This window comes from Felis catus, chromosome E1 (assembly GCF_018350175.1).
Source record: "Felis catus isolate Fca126 chromosome E1, F.catus_Fca126_mat1.0, whole genome shotgun sequence".
Lineage (NCBI taxonomy): Eukaryota > Metazoa > Chordata > Mammalia > Carnivora > Felidae > Felis > Felis catus.
Genome location: NC_058381.1, coordinates 18,279,608 through 18,298,944, shown reverse-complemented (window position 1 = coordinate 18,298,944; position 19,337 = coordinate 18,279,608). Strand labels below are relative to the sequence as shown.

The 19,337-nt window shown below is 50.1% G+C and overlaps 1 protein-coding gene and 1 long non-coding RNA gene across 4 annotated transcripts in view; one reads left to right on the top strand and one right to left on the bottom strand.

Annotated features, from left to right (window-relative positions):
* Positions 1-3,580: 3,580 nt before the first annotated feature.
* Positions 3,581-8,221, bottom strand: LOC123381953. The gene is made up of 3 exons (XR_006589607.1): positions 8,062-8,221; positions 6,268-6,402; positions 3,581-5,641 (listed from the first exon to the last, which is right to left on the bottom strand). It is a non-coding gene; the product is annotated as an uncharacterized LOC123381953 (long non-coding RNA).
* Positions 6,823-19,337, top strand: part of SLC13A2 (solute carrier family 13 member 2) — a 26,236-nt gene continuing 13,721 nt past the window's right edge. Inside the window, exon 1 of one of the 3 annotated variants that reach the window (XM_019817480.3) lies at positions 6,823-7,060. Coding sequence is in view for 2 of the 3 variants with exons in the window: in XM_019817479.2 (XP_019673038.1) it covers positions 17,892-18,125 (234 nt within the window). In the remaining variant the exon portion in view is untranslated. Of the gene's footprint in view, positions 7,061-17,855; positions 18,126-19,337 lie in introns of those variants that run through there. The other 2 variants (XM_003996493.5, XM_019817479.2) reach the window with 2 other exon arrangements.

Here is a 19,337-nt window from a genome sequence, read left to right as displayed (position 1 = left end):
ACAGGGACAGAGGGGCGCCTGGGTGGCTCAGTCAGTTGGGCGTCTGACTTCGGCTCAGGACATCATCTCACAGCTTGTGAGTTCAAGCCCCGCATTGGGCTGTGTGCTGACAGCTAGGAGCCTGGAGCCTGCTTCGAATTGTGTCTCCCTCTCTCTCTCTCTGCCCCTCCCCGGCTCACACTGTCTCTCTCTCAAAAAATAAATAAGCATTAAAAAAATTTTTTTTTATTAAAGCACGGGGACAGGACCCATGGGCAGGAAGAGCTGCACTGGGGTCCTGACAGGTAACTCATCACATACCCTCAGGTTGGGAGGGGGTCAGGGATAGAGTAAGTCTCTAAGGAATTTTGGAAACAAGGTTTCTAGGACCCTGAGGGGCTAGCTGTTGCTAGGTTAACAAAACCTCAGTCATGAGATCCTTCAGATGGACATCGGGCCCATAAGCTTGGAGCATGATTGCCAGCACAGATCTTGGGGCAGTTGAGATAAAGGAAGTAGACTTACAGGATCCTCGAGGTTGGACAATGTTAAGCTAAGGTTCTGTTTTGCCCCCAGCAAAGTGTCATCATCGAGGAAGCTGAGCTCCTAGAGGGAGGTCACTCTGCTGGTTTCAAGGACTTGTCAGTGGGTTTTAGGCAGTAAGGGAATTTAGTTTTTCATCTGCCTTAGTTTCCAACATTACTATGGCAAGCACTTGAACCCCTTTCCTTTGTTCTTGGGTACCAGGGAGCGTCCGAGGACTATCACACTTATTCTACCTTGGGGAGTGGGGGGTGGTGCCAGCCTGTATTTTGCCCTCATCTTGCCCCATGCTCCCCCATCAGAAATACATTTTTGTTGAAGGTAAAAGAAAGTAACTTTGTCCTAAATGAGATTGGTCGTTTGGAGACAAATGGCTTGGGAGAACATCGAAATGCAAAGGAAAGTTGTAGAAGGTTCGTGATGGAAAAATCTTAAAAAGGAATTGTATTTGTGGTCTCAGGAAGGACTAAGGTTAAAATGAGTGGGTTTTTAAAGTTACACTGGTATAAGATTGACATTCTGTTTTTCTCTCTGTTAAAAAAAAGTTTTCTTGGATTGTTGATCTGCTGTTGATAAAAAAAAATATATGCAAAGGTTTTTTTTTCTCTTTTGACAGCCAAGAAAAACATAGCTTATGCTTTGTCTTTATCAACTCTTTAATCACTTAAAGTTAAAACTTCTCGGGGCGCCTGGGTGGCTCAGTCGGTTAAGCGGCCGACTTCGGCTCAGGTCACACGATCTCGCGGTCCGTGAGTTCGAGCCCCGCGTCGGGCTCTGTGCTGACCGCCCAGAGCCTGGAGCCTGTTTCAGATTCTGTGTCTCCCTCTCTCTCTGACCCTCCCCCGTTCATGCTCTGTCTCTCTCTGTCTCAAAAATAAATAAACGTTAAAAAAAAATTAAAAAAAAAAACTTCTCAATGTTGGGGTGCCTGGGTGGCTCAGTCGGTTAAGCGTCCAACTTTGGCTCAGGTCATGATTTCGCGGTTTGTGGGTTCAAGCCCCGTGTTGGACTCTGCTGACAGCTCAGAGCCTTGAGCCTGCTTCAGATTCTGTGTCTCCCTCTCTCTCTCTCTGCCCCCCCGTCTGTCTCCCCAAAATAAATAAACGTTAAAAAAATATTTTAATAAACCCTCAGTGTTAAAGGAGCTAAGTTTTGCTAACAGTTATGTAACCCTACATATTTGCCTTTGGAATCTTTTTTTTTTTTATTTTTTTTTTAATGTTTTTATTTATTTTTGAGAAGAGAGAGACAGAGCATGAGCAGGGGAGGGGCAGAGAGAGAGGGAGACACAGAATTGGAAGCAGGCTCCAGGCTCTGAGCTGTCAGCACAGAGCTCGACGCGGGGCTCGAACTCACGGAGTGTGAGATCATGACATGAGCCGAAGTCAGATGCCCAACCAACTGAGCCACCCAGGCGCCCCTGCCTTTGGAATCTTTTATTGACACCTTTGTTAAACAAATAATTAAGATTTTTAATGATCTGTAACCCTGTTTAGGATGTGCTTTATAACTTTCTAAGGTTTTAATAAACTTCCCAAGATTTAAATTGTAAATGAAGTCTCTGAGTCCTTTTTATCTGGTAGGTTAAGTTACTCCGGAAGCACTGTCAAACAAATAATGGTAAACCTTAGGTTGTATTGCTTGGGCAAATCCTCTAACTGTACATATATATAAGTGCAATTCCTAAAGTTTTAATGTGTTTTGGTAATAAGGTCGTCACTTGATATTCTGTGTATCAAAGTGTTATGTATCACAGAAATAACTGTATTTGCTGGTCAATTGCATCGTCATGAACTCTCACCAGATCTTTCACCATGCTCATTTTTTGAGTCTTTTTGCCTTTTATATTTTTGTGACTCTTGTTTAAAATACTGCTGGTTGTCGGGGCGCCTGGATGGCTCAGTCGGTTAAGTGCCCGGCTTCAGCTCAGGTCATGATCCCACGGTTTGTGAGTTCCAGCCCTGCGGGCTCTGTGCTGACAGCTCAGAGCCTGGAGCCTGCTTCGGATTCTGTGTCTCCCTCCCTCTCTCTGCCCCTCCCCTGCTCATACTCTGTCTCTGTCTCTCAAAAGTAATTAAACATTTAAAAAAAAATTTTTTTAAGTAAAGTAAAACACGCTGGTTCTCTAATGTTTGCTCTTCCCAGATTAAGGAAACTGTCTAAGATACCCGTGATATACAATAAGAGGGTCAAGTATCTCCCTGTAAACAAACTAAAGTGTTTAACTTTTCTCTCTGCCTGAACCCTCTGAAATTCACAACCTCTCAACGAGTTTTCCCTTGGCAATCACACTTATTTGCATAAATTCAAGAAGAATCTGTTCTCCTTGTAACAGGACACCATTGAAAATACTGGTCACTTCACCAAGGCTTTGACTGGAATGTCCTATTGGAGAGTGACATTCATAGACTCAGATATGACCGGACAGCTTTAAGGAACTAAGGTTGACTTTATGAAACATGGAGCCATTAAACCCCTTGGAAATGGTGGGCTGATACCTTACAGGGTTCCCAGCAGCCTTACCAGGTGAATAAAGAATGTCACTTCCTGGCAGGTGCAGGAATCTCAGGACACTTTAGGGACCTCGTGAAGAGGAATTTGCCAAACTCTACAGGCATTGCAGGCATGAGTGGCAAGTACTTGCCTTGGCTCCTGGTAGTACCCTGGAGAGGGTACTATTCAATCTAGAGATTCCTTATAAAAAGTTCCGGCAAAGCAAATTTTAAGATCTATAGGATACCAAGAAATTGCTGTTCTTGCTGAGCTTATGTAAAGAATTAGGTCGGGTCGCCTGGGTGGCTCAGTCGGTTAAGCATCCGACTTCGGCTCAGGTCATGATCTCATGGTCCGTGAGTTCGAGCCCCGCGTCGGGCTCTGTGCTGACAGCTCAGAGCCTGGAGCCTGTTTCAGATTCTGTGTCTCCCTCTCTCTCTGACCTTCCCCCGTTCATGCTCTGTCTCTCTCTGTCTCAAAAATAAATAAACGTTAAAAAAACTAAAAAAAAAAAATAGATAAACATTAAAAAAAACAAAACAAAAAAAAAAACAAGATTGGAAGTCTAACACAGAAGGGGATTTAACCCCAGAGTGGAAGGGCCCCTACCGGGTCATATTATGTACTCCCACTGCCGTAGTACAGGGGCTCTCTTCATGGGCTTGTATATCTAGAATAAAGCCTTCTTTATTACTCCTTCACAGGAAACCAGTGAGCAAACAAATGTGCCTTCTTATTCGTTTATAGGAATAAAGTTTATAGCTATGGAAGATCCCAAACTTCTCCTCAAACAAAATTGATGGTTGTACCTTTCTTTGTCATTCTCCTTTCCTCAATTTATATTAACAGATGATCCTTTCTCCTCCAGGAGGTTCAGGCATGTTGTCCACATTGGATTCAGCTGCCTCCGCCCTCGTAACTTCTCTACACCTTCCCCGACTGACCAATATTGACCCACGGGTAGGGACAACTCTACACCCCTACTCAGCAGGAAGAAGCTACAGAAGATGAGACCTTCCACCTTCAGCAACTGTAAAGACTTAAGGGTCAAAATTATGCAGGGGGGATATGATGAGGGAGCATAAGGCGGGCTGAGGGCAAAGCACCCCACCCCAGGTGGGACAGGGGTGATATTCCTCAGGTAGTCCTGGCTGCCCCAGAACAAAGGAAAAGACAGAAAACAAATGGTTGAACTGATAGCGATCACAGGACCCGAGTCTCCATCAGTTTACAAATAGCTTAGTAAATGACAAGAGAAAGGCAATCTTATCAATAGCTTAATCTCCAGAAGCCTATAGCCCCAACACCACCCTCCCCTCCGTAGTGATGTGCGGAACAAAGGCAGGAAGGAAATGGCACGTGAAATTGAATTTGCTTACAACCTGCTGCCCGCGGGACCTATCCCCGGGCTTTAATAAAACCGCCTTTTTGCACCAAAGACGTCTCAACAATTCTTTCTTGGCCGTCGGCTCCAGATCCCCACCACTCCAAACACCACATCACAGAGAGCACAGACGGCCTCGAATATGAATCCGGGTTCTCTCTTAGTTACTCACAAGCTGTATGACCCTGGGTGAGTGACTTCACTGCCCTGAGGCCAAATCACAGCTTGGTCTGGAGAGCTGTGGAGAGGGTAAGTTGGGATGTAGATTATACACATACAGAATGTCTTCCCTCTGCAGGAGTCCCAGGTCTGCTCCCTCGGTGACTCCTCCATAGCCCCAGGCCACAGGAGAGGCCACCTGCCGGTTGAGACTGAATTCTGGTATTGTCCTGAGTATCTGAAACCTTTTGTCTATCCCTGTGCCTCCAGACTGCTCCTCACCTTGCCCTAAGCAGGTGGCGGGTTGGCTGAGTGGGAGTGGAGAAGCCATAACCTGAATAGGGCTGTAGGGGAGGCCAGTCTGTCCTGTCTTACTGTACCTTCCCACCAGCCCGGCCCCAGCAATCCTGCAACCTGATTCTGTCCAAAGCCCTCTGCTGTCCCTGCAGAGGGCACCGAGGGTCTCTCTCACACAGACCTCACTGGCTCCAGGAGTATCTCGTGGGCGAACAGCCCAGGCCATGCTGTTTTACACCTTGCAAGTGGGGTCATCAGCTCTCCATCCTGCCCCCACAAACCCATATTCCAACCACAGAGAAGCTTCTGTTCTCTAAACTCCACCACGGTTCTGCATCTTTGCCCGGGCTGTGTTTCCATCCTGAAACACTCTCCCTGCCTTCTTATCCAGGCACACATCAATCATCACCAGAACCACGGAAATATGGATTGAGCGGCTCCTGTATGCCCCCTCTGGGGTGGGGAAGGGTGAGAGCACAGAGAGCCTGAGGCTCTAGGTAGACAGACAACCAGCAAGTCCTTCCGACCCACAACCTGCACCCTCCTACACAAACACCTATACACACACACCCCCCCTCCAGGTCTTAGCATGCTCTTCTCTCTGCTACTGATCGTCCCTTCAGCACCTGGTGACCACATTAGACGCGACTTGCCGGGTTTAGCTCACATGTCACTTTCTCCAGCAGCCCTTGTCCCAAGCTCCTCATTCTCTCCTGTCACCTGGTGCCACTGGGTTTGGACTTCCCCACGGGGCATTCAGAAAGCATGTTAGAATTCTGGCTGGCTCTAAAAAAAAAAAATAATAAAATAAAAAAAAAAAAAAAGGGGGCGCCTGGGTGGCTCAGTCGGTTAAGCGTCCGACTTCAGCTCAGGTCACGATCTCGCGGTCTGTGAGTTCAAGCCCCGCATCGGGCTCTGGGCTGATGGCTCAGAGCCTGGAGCCTGATTCAGATTCTGCGTCTCCCTCTCTCTGCCCCTCCCCCTTTCATGCTCTGTCTCTGTCTCAAAAATAAATAAACGTTAAAAAAAATTAAAAAAAAAAAAGAATTCTGGCTGGCTCTGTGTCCTGGGGCCTCAGTTGTCCCACCCGTCAAGTGGAATAGTTACGTCAACCATAGTGTTTGTACAGAGCAAATGAAATAGTACACTGACCAGCTTGTACTGAATGTGAAACAAACACTATTACCAGCAGCATCCTAATTTCTGCATCCTTAGCACTGAACACAGGACTGACTATATAATTTGGGGCCAAATGCTTGTTTGGTGAGTGGATGGATGGATGGATGGATGGAAGGAAGAATGGATGGATGGTGTATAAATGGGGAGATCTTTGCCGGTCTTCTACGGCAGTTTGGGGTGGGAGTGAGGAACCAGGAAGGACTTTAAAAAACTAATCTTTATGATCCACATACCACAGATTGTCTAAGATGAGCCTCACAATGGGAAGATATGACAGCAGAACGAGGAAGTGGTTGTTCAGAGAGGTTAAGTCAGTGAAGCAGCGTCACACAGCAAACAAGTGTCAGGACTGGCAGTTTCCTTGATACCTGGAAGGAGGAGGGCTTGCTTCAGATTGGCTGTCCTCAATCTCAGACTGGAAACTCCTGAAGGGCAGGGCCTCTGTGGGGGCAGGGCTGCCCCCGGGGCAGTATAAACTGCTCTGCGGAGATATAGAGTAAAAGGAGAGAGGGGAGGCTGGGCTGGGGAGGGGGCTGTGGGTCTTGCCCCGCGGAGGCGAGGCGAGCTGTGGGGCTTCCCAGACACCCTTCCTTCTCCAGCCTCTCCCGAGGCAGCCCTCTGCCCGGAAGGGGTTAACTCTGGGCTTAACTTCTCGAAAGAACCTGAGGCTTTTATTCCTTGATCTTGCCTGCTCCCTTTCTTTGCAAAGTCTTCCTGATCTTTATACCTCCTGCAAGCCCCTCCTCCTTACTCTCACCTCCTGGACTCCAAAAACAGTCCGATTGCCAGAGCGGGTCAATGGTTAACACTCAGCCGGCTTTATATAAACTTGCCCCGGCCGGCCGCCTACCCGCTGCTGCGTTGCTCCTTCAGTTCCCTGGATCCCGGAGGCAGTGGCTTCAGCCGCCCTCGTGGGTCCCCACCATGGCCACCTGCTGGCAGGGCCTGTGGGCCTATCGCTCCTACCTGATTGTGTTCTTGCTGCCCATTTTCCTGCTGCCTCTGCCCATCCTCGTCCCCACTAAGGTAAGGACTTGGGGCTCTGGGCACAGACAAGCTCCAAAAGGGCGGGGGCAGGGCATTCCGGGCCAGAGCTGGGCATCCTCAGGACCAGCATAGCTCACTCATCACCCCCTATCCTGTGAGTTGAGACTATGACCTGAGGCTGAGGGTGACGAGAGCAAAGGGGGCTTTTGCTTGGCACTCAGTGTAGTAGCCCAATGTTAATTGCTCAGGTGCACTTGAAATCTACCGCCTTGGGAGACAGGAAGCCACTTCCACAAAGAGGGTGCAGGTGGCAGCAGATGGGGTTATCTGCCTCCTGGGTGCTCCCCCAGCCCTGGACCGGGCTCGGTGGGGCGGGAGAGAGGGGCAGAAAGGGAGTAGGAGGAAGCTGGCCTCAGGCAGTTTGTGCCATTAAGGGTGTTCGTAGAAAGAGAAGGAGCTCACCTGGATCCCAAGGGCTAAGTCAGCTGAGGGAGAGGAGTGGGAACTGGACGGACAGGACCCAACCAGTGGGCCTGTAGACCCCATACCCTGGATGGCGGGAGAGGTGCCACAGGGTCCTGCTGCCCTCCACTAGGCAGCAGGAGCCATAACTTAGGCTCCCATTTATCGGAGCCCCCACCAGATGCCCTGTCCCGTGCACCCAGTGACCCTTCCTCTCATCTTTCCGTGCCCCCCTCCCCGCCACCGCCGCCCTCCGGCTTCCCTTCCCCTCATCTTAAGAGGTGGGTCTGGGGGCGCCTGGGTGGCGCAGTCGGTTAAGCGTCCGACTTCAGCCAGGTCACGATCTCGCGGTCCGTGAGTTCGAGCCCCGCGTCAGGCTCTGGGCTGATGGCTCAGAGCCTGGAGCCTGTTTCCGATTCTGTGTCTCCCTCTCTCTCTGCCCCTCCCCCGTTCATGCTCTGTCTCTCTCTGTCCCCAAAATAAATAAATGTTGAAAAAAAAAATTAAAAAAAAAAAAAAAAGAGGTGGGTCTGACTGTCCCATTTTACAGATGGGAAAAGTGAGGTTAAGTCCCTTACCTGCATCCCAAGGCAGATCCTGGTTTCATGGAGCTTGGAGATTATACACTTTGAGGGCCGCCTTGTAAGGAAAAGTACATACAATTATAAATCTGAAATAATGGGGCTTTGGGAAGGGTCAGTTCAGGAGGGCCTTGAAGCTCAAGCTTCTTAGCAGGTCACAGAGTTAGAAAGTGGCAGAGCTGGGGGTGTGGTCTAGCTAACTTCTCTCCACCCTTCTGCTTCCAAAAGGCTCAGACAGAATCCAGCCTCTGGCCCCACCCCACAATCCCAGCACGGCCCATTGAGCTCTTTTCTTTTGTTACGGATAGGGAAATCGAGGCAGGCTTTTTGTTCATGGTATCCCAAAGGGGTGAAGGACTGGGGATGTAGGGGCCCAGGAGTGGGCCCAGGACACTTGGTAAGTGATAAGGCCTGGCTGACCCTTGAGACAACTCTCATCTCGGGCCAAAGCCGGTGACATCTCTGTGCTGGGGACCCATCAGATGGGTTTTCAGACAGGTTTGGGTCAAGTGTGCTAACCGCAGGAGGAAGGACAGACAGGGACCATGATTCCCATTTTGCTCCCCAGGTAAGTACAGCCCAGAAAGACCCAGCAACTTGCCCAACGTCACACAGGGAAGCCTGAGTCAGAACTAGAAACCAGGCCTCCTGGTGGGAGTGCTGTGTGTCAGAGCTCCCGTCTTCCCTGTGCTGCTCCCAGCCCTGCTGCCCGCCTCGGCCTCACAGACTATGTCCTGACTCAGACGAACTGTTCCTGGTCCTATCTATGGGGCCCAGCCCCTCCACTGGGGCCCTGGATACCAGCTCCTCTCAAGGACTTTGCTCCCATAATTATCCTCTCTCTCTCCTGCCTCATCAATGTCTCCCTCTCTGCCTAAGCTCTGCCATTAGCATACAAACAGGCTACACTATCACCTTAAAAACCAAACCTTCCTTGAATCCTACATCCCCCTCCAGAGGCCTGCTTTCTCTCTCTCAAAACGGAAGGCCCAGTCTCAGGGGCACCTGGGTGGCTCAGTGGGTAAAGCGTCTGACTTCCGGCTCAGGTCATGATCTCACTGCCTGTGAGTTCGAGCCCCACGTTGGGCCCTGTGCTGACAGCTCAAAGCCTGGAGCCTGCTTCAGATTCTGTGTCTCCCTCTCTCTCTGCCCCTAACCCACTCACATTCTGTCTCTCTCAAAAATAAATAAATATTAAAAAAAAAATTTTTTTTAAAGACGACTCCAGTCTCGGGGGCACCTGGGTGGCTCAGTCAGTTAAGCGTCCAACTTCGACTTAGGGCTTGATCTCACAGTTTGTGAGTTCGAGCCCCGCGTCGGGCTCTGTGCTGACCGCTCGGAGCCTGGAGGCTGCTTTGGATTCTGTGTCTCCCTCTCTCTCTCTGCCCCTAACCCACTTATTTTCTCTCTCTCTTGCTCTCAAAAATAAATAAACATTAAAAAAAAAAAAAAAAAAAAGACAGCTCCAGTCTTCAAGACCCTACCTTCCAGAGGGTTCTCGAGGCCTGGCTTTGTTGACACCTCCTGGCTTTCCTCTCCCTTGGCCACTTTTCCCGTCTCCCTCCCTGTTCTCACTCTCCCCCTAGATGACCTTTTGCTGTTTCACTGGGGAGACAGCTCCCCAATCTGCAGCCCCAGCCCTAACCTCTAAGCCCTTATTACTCAACTAACATTGGACTCTTGTTCCTGAATCTTTTCTTTTAAACAGCATATGCTTTTACACATCCAAAACAGAACCCTGATGGCTCACCTTTTCCAGCTGGCTCTTCCTGTAGCCTTACTCATCAAGAGTGGTTCGACTTCCTCTTTCGATGCCATTCCTTTTTTTTTTTTTTTTTAAGGTTTTATTTTTAGCGGGGCACCTGGGTGACTCAGTCGGTTCAGCCGCCAACTTCGGCTCAAGGCATGCTCTCACAGATCATGAGGTCGAGCCCCACGTCGGGCTCCGTGCTGACAGCTCAGAGCCTGGAGCCTGCTTCCGATTCTGTGCCTCCCTCTCTCTCTGCCCCTCCCCACTCACACTCCGTCTCTCAAAAATGAATGCACATTAAAAAATTTTTTTTAATTTATTTTTAAGTAATCTCATATCCAACATGGGGCTCGAACGCACAACCCCAAGATCAAGAGTTGCATGCTTTACTGAATGAGCCAGCCAGGTGCCCCTAGAGCCGTCCCTGATTCCTGTTTTCCCTTCATTTCCACATGGCACCAGTGGCTCCTGTTGACTCGGTATCCACGAAATATATATATATATTTTTTTTGAGAGAGAGAGAGAGAGGGGGCACAAGTGAGCAAGGCGCAGAGAGAGAATTCTAGAAGAGGCAGAGAGAGAGAGAGAAGAGGAGCTCACTGGAAGTGGGGCTCAAGCTCACCCAGTATGCGACTCAAACCCGTGAACCATGAGATCACGACCTGAGCCGAAGTCAGATGCTTAATACTGAGCCACCCTAGTGCCCCTCCGTGAAACATTCTGAATGGAATCACCTGTCACTGCCTCCACGCCAGTCCAGGCCGCCATATCTCTCCTCTCCCTGTTCCTCCCCAGACCATTCTTTACCCAGCCACTACCCTGTGTGAGCCCTTACACAGGCTTCCTGTCAAACTTGAAACAGAACCCAAACCTCTTAGCGTTTAGAGGGTAGACCCCATGGTCCCCAAAGCCTCATATCCTACCTCTCATTCACTCTTCCCCAGCCTCACCAGCTTTCTCTGGTCTCCTCAAATTGCTCATCTCCCCGCCTGGAATGTTCTTTCCCAGATGAGTGCTTCTCATTCCTTGGGTTTCAACCTAAATCGATGGCCTCAGAAAAAGCCTTCTCTGACTGCCGCCAGGTGCGCTCTATTACGAGGTGCGCTCTATTACGAAACCCCATTGTTTTATTTAAAGGGCTTTCGCCATCTGAAATGATACATTTGTTTCTGATTGATTTATTTATTTAAAGTTTATCCATCTTGAGAGAGAGAGCATGAGCAGGGGAGACAGAGAGAGAGAGAGGAGACAGAGAGAGAATCCCAAGCAGGCTCTGCACTGGCAGGACGGAGCCTGATGCAGGGCTCGAACCCATGAACCACAGAATCGTGACTTGAGCTGAAACCAAGCATCAGACACTTAATCAACTGAGCCACCCAGTCACCCCTGATGTATTTGTTTCTTTTCTATTTATTCTCTGACTCCCTATCCTAGAATGTAGGCTCCGTGAGGGCAGGGACTTTGTCTTTTTTCCTTGCCCAGTCCCCAGTAGCTGGCACATAGTAGGTGCTCAATGAATATCTGCCAAATGAAGGCATGAATGTGGGCCAAGAGGACTCTTGAGTCCCTGCCATCTGCAGTGAGTGTCCAAGCTTACCCCTGGCCCCTGAAGTGGGAGGGCGGGGCCCCAGACTAGGCTCAGACTGGTGTCTATATTATAAAAGTTGACATTTATGGAGTAGTTCTTACGTGTCCGTCTTTGTGCCAAGCACTTCAAAGCACGAATGCATTTATTTCTCACAAAAACTTCTCAGTTACTGTGAGATTACTGCTATTATCCCATTTTACAGACATATAAATTGAGGCCCAGGGTAGTCAAGGAATTTGTCTAACACCCCAGCTAGAGAAAGGCAAAGTCTAAACTGGAAGCTGGCCTTGGGGTCTCAGCCTGGGACTGTCCAGGGATACAGGGTGGTGGCCTCGTTGCAAGTCACCTCTTAAGCCATCTACCCTCACATCCAGCCAGCCATCGGCCAATCCTTCCACTCTGGCGTAGTCAGGGATGTCTGAGCGCCTGCTCTGTGCTAGGGGTTCCTGAGAAGGAACACAGGGTTCTGTCTCAAGTTGCTATCAGTGTAGAGGAACATGTGTTCACCCAGAGGTACAGCCAGAAGGCTGAGGAGCTCAGAGGAGGGAGGAGATTCTTCCGAATGAGTCAGGGGAGAATCCAAAGCAGGTGGCGTTTGAGTTGGGCCTTGAAGGCCGAGTGAGATTCCAACAGAGGCATCCGTAGAGGGCAGGCCAGGTGGAGACAACTGCGGGAGCAAAGGTGTGGGGGCTGGAACAGTGGGGTGTGTTCGAGGGGGAGCAACAGAATCCTTGAAATGCTCATCACCCTCTGGTGGGACGAGCAGAGGCTCGTTCCAGAGTAAGACAGGTCAAATCCTTCAGTGACTTTTCCAAAAGGCAAAACATGGGTTATTAATGAATCCAGTAGAAACTTCCTAGCCATAAGATCAGCCACCAGTGGGGGGACAGTGGGGCTTGGGGCTTCCTCACTGCTCCCCCAACCCTGTAATCAGACAGCAAAGAGGCCCTATCAGTGAGCCAGAAACCTTATGTCCATCCATTCATTCACGCGTTCATTCCCTCATTAGGGAATATGTGCCGTGTGGCAGGGACTGTTTAGACGGTGGGGGATGGGAAGGCGGGGGGAAGACACACAAAAGCATCTACTGTCCTTGTTGCAAAAACTGTAACGGACAGGCTGCTCTGGATAAGGTGGTCAAGGAAGGCCTCCCGGGGCAATGATATTTACCCTAGGACCTGAATGGCAAGTAACAGGCCAGCCAAACACGGCTCTGGGTGAAGAGCTGTCCAGGCAGGGCACGCGGTGCAAAAGCCCAAGGCCACGGGTGAGCTTGGCAAGGTGGAGGGATAAACAAAGGCCAGTGTGGCATGGGGAACAGAGTGAGGACAAGATGGTATAAACTCAGGGAGGCAGGGGGAGGTCAGCCAACGTCGTCAGCCCTGAAAAACCAGGAGAAAGGAGTGAAGATTTTTAGGGTCAAAACACAGGTGCCTGGCCCTGCCCCGGGACCCGATGGGACCATCTGTAAAAACAGTCTCCTAGGGGCACAATGTTTGCCCGGACAGAGCTTAGCTGAAATCCAGATTGTATGTACAGGAAGAACAGAGGGCAGAATTTCTTCATCTGAATCAGGTGCACTCCTAGAATACATGAACAGTACATTGTGTATATGCATGCGTGAGGTTTAAAATCTGTGGAATTAGGGGCACCTGGGTGGCTTAGTCAGCTGAGTGTCTGACTTCGGCTCAGGTCATGATCTCACGGTTCGTGAGTTCAAGCCCCGTGTCGGGCTCTGTGCTGACGGCTCAGAACCTGGAGCCTGCTTCGGATTCTGTGTCTCTCTCTCTCTCTGCCCTTCCCCCGCTCGTACTCTGCCTCTCTCTCTCTCTCTCTCTCTCTCTCTCTCTCTCTCTCTCTCAAAAATAAATAAAATGTTAGAAAAATTTTTTTTAATCTGTGTAATTAAAACGCCCTTACTATAAGCTGTTCCTGAACCCCAGAGACAGAGCAGGACTCGGATGATTCACCCTAGGCATGAAGACCGTACGAGGAATTTGGACCTCAGTTCTGGGGCCCACCTCCATCTTCTGAGACTTCCTGGCTCTCGGTCAAGAAGGCAGAGTCCATGGAACAAAACAGGGGTTTGGGAGTCAGACAGATGTGGGTCCAAATTCACTCTGTAGTATGAACAGCTGTTCACCTCACCAGCCCTCTCCCCCTAAGGGGCTGCACTGAAGATAAAACGAAATAACCCGTGTACATAAAGTGCCCGGTACCCAGGGCTCAGTAATGGGTGGTTCTCTGCGTCTGCCCCTTGTCTGAATTCCTAGCCCCTGGAAGACACAACTAGCCCCCGGCACTTTCTTTCTTTCCTTCTTTCTTTCTTTCTTTCCTTTCTTTCTTCCTCCTCTCTCTATTTATTTTTGAGAGAGAGAGACAGTGTGAGCAGGGGAGGGCAGAGAGAGAGGGAGACACAGAATCCGAAGCAAGCTCCAGGCTCTGAGCTGTCAGCACAGAGCCCGTCGCGGGGCTCGAACCCACAGACTGGGAGATCATGACCTGAGCCGAAGTCGGACACTTAACCGACTGAGCCACCCGGGTGCCCCTAGCCCCAGGCACTTCTTTTCCAGAGATGACTTCTGTTCACGTGAGCTGTTGTCCTCACGAGGGGGCCTCAGTGTTCCCACCTATGAAGTAGGAGGGCGAGGTGCAGCTGGTCACCCCCACGAGAGCTGTGAGATGTAATCCCAAATTGTGGCCGCCGGCAGTGCTGGGACTAGTTGGAGACAGGTTTTCTGGTCTCTGAGAGGCCTGGGAGGAGGATTAGAAGGACCCAGCCTCCAAGGCCAGGGGAATCCCTGGGAGAAATCTCCCCGGCTTGGACTTTTTGCCCAAACGACCAAATTATGTCCATGCCTATCAGCACCTGCTCGGTGAAGGTCAAGAGTGGGAAAGCAAGGTAGAACCTTAACCAGGACAGTTTCCAGCAGCAAGGCCTGGGGCTGTGGTGGGGATCAAACCCACGGAGTGTGGGAGTGCTTTGCTCATAGCACTCCTGCCTGCTGTTTTGCTCTTCTGTGGACTCAGGCGGACCTGGCCCCAGCCCAGACTGTGAGGTCAGGACTCTTCCCCCAACAGTTTGTCTTCTCTGACACTCAGAGCCCCATTGTTTCCCCTCGGCCTCTTAGAACAGAAGATGATGTAACAAACTCATTCCCATTACGGTGCAGAAATAAACAAAGATCTCCCAAATGAGATCAGGCGAAGGATAGGAAGGGAGTCAGCCACCATCGCTTGCTTTTAGCAGAGCCTCAAAGGTGGGCGGGAGGTGGGAATGGTTTAGAGTGGAAAAGGGGAGGCTTCAGGTCCGCCCTGACTGGAGGCTGTTGGCAGGGGAAGCTGGACGGGGGCTGACAGACGCGGAGCGTCCCGTGTGATGGGTTAAGGATGTATATTTGGCTTTCACTGGTTGGCCCTGAGTTGGAAGTGGGGGTAGAGCGTGGGGACAAAGATGAGGGAAGCTGGCGGTCATCGAGCAAATCCAGGCTGTTTGGGCCATTGTTGGAGACGTTGTGGTTGGGCTAGCCAGGCTGGTTGGTGCAGAGGTTTCGGGGCATATTTTTATATGTGGAGTGGCCATTGTCCACTTTGTATATTCAGTGTCTCAAAAAGATTAGGCATGTAGCATGGACAGGCCTATTATTCCTGGAAAGAATATCACATGCCCCAGCCCACTCTGCACCTCCTTCTCCAACCCCCTTCAGCCTGTCTCCCCTCCTTGTGGTCCCTGCCATGTATCTAGACACCCAGGACGAGCACCGGAGAGTTTTCTCCGCCCACTTCTTCTGCCCAAGCTACGAACCATCACCCAAACCCTGTCTTCTCCTAATATCTCCGGAGTCCATCCTTTCCCTCTATCTTCACTGCTATGACCTGCTCTGAGCCCCCGCCATCTGCCCACTGGACACGCAGCACGGCCTCTTGGAGCCTCCTGGGACCTCCTGGACTCCCATCCTGTGTCTTCCAATTCATTTGCCGCAATATAGCAGGTGTAAGCTCCCAATGTTACTTATTTTGTTAAAAATTTTTTTATTTATATTTATTTATATTTTTTTGAGAGAGAGGGTGTGCATGCATGAGCAAGGGCAGGGCAGAGAGAGAGGGAGAGAGAATCCCAAAGCTGGGCTCTATCCTGCCACTCTAGGATCATGACCTGAGCTGAAATCAAGAGTCGGACGCTCGACCGACAGCTGCTCAGGTGCCCTGCTCCCTATTTTCATCTTTAGATGATTTATCTGTGTAGTTAGATGGCATACTGACATCGTACAAAATTCAGCAGTACCAAAGAGTGAAATGGAGAGGCCCTCAGCCCACTCTCTGCCCCAGTGCCCTTCCTGAGGGCAGTCTCAGCAGCCAACACGGCATGCATCCTCCAGAGCAGGGACTCCTCATCCTTGGGAATCTGTGGGGAAAATTCAGGACGTCTGTGTACTTGGATAGAAAAAACAAAACAAAACAAAACACCTGTATTTTATCATCAATAACCTAAAGAAAATTTACTTCTGTCATGAATGTAGATAATAAATCACAGTAGTGTTTGTTTGTTTTTAACATTTATTTATTTAGAGAGAGAGAGAGAGACAGAGTGCTAGCTGGAGAGGGGTAGAGAGAGAGGGAGACACAGAATCCGAAACAGGCTCCAGGCTCTGAGCTGTCAGCACAGAGCCTGATGTGGGGCTCAAACCATGAACTGTGAGATCATGACCTGAGCCGAAGTCGAACGCTTAATCAACTGAGCCACCCAGGTGCCCCGAAAACACTGCAATTCTTTTTTTTTTTAATTTTTTTTTTCAACGTTTATTTATTTTTGGGACAGAGAGACAGAGCATGAACGGGGGAAGGGCAGAGAGAGAGGGAGACACAGAATCTGAAACAGGCTCCAGGCTGTCAGCACAGAGCCCGACTCGGGGCTCGAACTCACCAACAGTGAGATCATGACCCAAGCCGAAGTCGGATGCTCAACCGACTGAGCCACCCAGATGCCCCACAAACCACAATAGTATTAACCATGTCTTTGACTTCGCCACTGGTAGAAATCACAGATATTTTCACATTGCATTACAGCGGTTGCAGGTACCTTGAAATATTGTTTGTTAATCGTGACTTTGCAATTACAGTAGCTGTTAGCCAGTGAAGGTCTTGTTAGCTAAGAAAGAGTAACATATGTTATTATCTAACCCATCTTTCATATTGCAAATGCAGTTGGTTTCCTTTGTGATTCTATGCGTTTTATTTAACGGATTTAAAAACATTATTCTTTTATTTTTTAAGCTTATGTATTTATTTATTTTGAGAGAGAGAGAGTGAGGGCGAGAGAGCACCCATGCAAACAGGAGAGGGGCAGAGAAAGAGGGAGAGAATCCCAAGCAGGCCCCACACTGTCAGCACAGAGCCCGACATGGGGCTCGATCCCATGAACCGTGAGATCCTGAGCTGAAATCAAAAGTCGGACGCTTAACTGACTGAGCCACCCAGGCCCCCCTAAAAACGTTATTCTGAGAAGGAGTTAGAAGACTTCATCAGGCTGCCAAGGAAAACTTGGTACAAAAAATGGGCAAGAATCTCTGAATCAGAGATTTTCCCATGTATATACAAACACTTGTGCACATATTTTTAAAAATCACAAATGGTTGGGGCGCCTGGGTGGCTCAGTCGGTTAAGCATCCGACTTCAGCCCAGGTCATGATCCCACGTTTCGTAGGTTCGAGCCCCGTGTCGGGCTCTGTGCTGACAGCTCGGAGCCTGGAGCCTGCTTCAAATTCTCTCTCCCCCCTCCCCTCTCTCTCTCTCTCTCTGTCCCTCCCTTGCTTGCACTCTGTCTCTCAGTCTCCCAAGAATAAAGAAATATTAAAAAAAATTTTTTTTAATCACAAATGGTAGCGTCAGCGTAACCTGACCATGTCACTCTCTCCTCTTAAAACCCTTTAAGGGGCCCACTTTTTACCCCTGTCTTCCAGATAAAGTCCTAGATCTCCCTCAAGGCAGACAAGGCCTTTCCCAAGCATTACACTCCTCCAAGAATGCACTGAAATCTTTTATGCCTCATTCTGTTCCCTCTCTGCTTACTCCCTCACCTCAACACCATTTGCCCACCCGCCCACCAAACTCCTATTCATCCCTCAGTACCCGTTCAGTGTCCCCTCTGAGAGCCTTCCTCAGCCCAGACAGATGGAGGCTCCGGGAAGGGGGCCCCTTCTCCTCTGGGATCCCACTCTGATCTCTCCTTTGCCATGGTGCTTGGCAGGTGAGCACTAGTGCCTCACCTCCCTCCCCAGACCCGGGAGTGCTCCATGCCAGCGGCATCCCTACTTACCGGGGGCAGAGGGGCAGTGGGAGTGATCCGCTGTGTGCCAACCCATGCCCCCTCCCTGGGTTAACCTTCAATCAGCAGGAGGAGTCAGTTGTGATACCTCTGAGACTACAGGCACATTCTCTGCTGCCCAACAACCACGGGCTGCTCTATGCCCATGACGGGTAAAGGCCGTGATGCCCTCAGGTCCCACACCTTGCCCACACCCCGGGTCCAGAGTCTGCCCTGGATTATCTGGAAGTCGCATCTCCATTTGTGCCTCGTGCATCCACCCTGGTTCCCCAGAAGCCCAGGAGCACGTTCATCTCCCAACGCCAACCCCACCATCTGCTCACTGTCATCTGTGGTCCTTTATGACATATACCTACGCATTCACATCCTTTATCCAAGTGCATTTCAAGGGCAGCGAGGTAGGTGTTTCTTTTATTCCCATTTGCAGATAAGGAGATAAATGTGCGTACAGCTGGAAATGATCAATGTTGCTTGCAGAAAGAAAGAAAGAAAGAAAGAAAGAAAGAAAGAAAGAAAGAAAAGACAAAGGCCGAGAGAGGTTAAGTAACTTGCCCAAGGACACAGCCATAAAGCTGGGCCTGGACACACAGATTTTCTGACCTCTGACCTGTGTTTCCCATTACAAAAGAGCGAGCTGCCATTCTTGGGGTTTGGAAGCCCTCTGAGCCTTATCTCTTCTATCCACACCCATCTGTGGCCCCACGGGCCAGCCCACATGGGGGCACTTGGAGTCCCTGAAGGCCAGGGCCGGGCCTGACTCACGTCTGTATCCCTAGTACCTAATATTCATTCTCCATATAGTGTGTGTGTGTCCCCTCCATATAGGTGCCTGGTGGGGTGGGCAGAAACAGACTCAGGCTTTGTACTCCCTAGAGAGTACAGTCTGATGAAAAGGTTGACGTCCATCAAGAAATTCATGAAACGAAGTGTTTCATTACAGACTGTGATGGGTGCTGTGCAGGAGGTACAGGGGCCAGGTGTGTGAAAACGGGGACTATAACCGAGCCTGGAACCCTTGGAGGATTCTCTGAAAAAGGAATACTTGAGTTAAGAGCTCAAGAGTAAATAGACATCAACTAGGCAAAGTGGGGAGGGAAGAGAGGAAATTATGTGCAAAGGCCCTGTGGCTGCAGGGAGGATGGAATATTTGAGGAACTGTCAAATGAGTGCCTGATGAAGGGTTTCCCCCCGAGGGGCTCCCGGTAGCAGCGACTCCCCAGAGGTTGAAGAGAATGGGGATCCAAACGGGATGCTTCCTGGGGCAGGTGTTGGGGTGACGCAAGCAGGAAAGGAGGGCTTCACGCCCAGGCCAGCACCAGCCAACGAGCCAGGGGCGAGAGACGCGGAGGTGAAAAGCCTCACTCCCCGTCCTCGGGAGCCCATAGACGGAACTGAGAGAGGAGCAAATCCTCAGCTAAGGAACAGATCTGGGGAACCCCTCCCCTACTGCTCTGCGCAAGGTAGTGACTGAGGCAGGAAAAAGCTCTTGCTGCCAGAAACAAACTCTTCCCTGGTGGTATCTGAGCTCCAGGAGGGCCACCTTGGACAGCAGCACCTGCTGTGACTATGACAAAGGCATGCGCAGTGCCTGCCTCAGCCTGGGGAGCTGC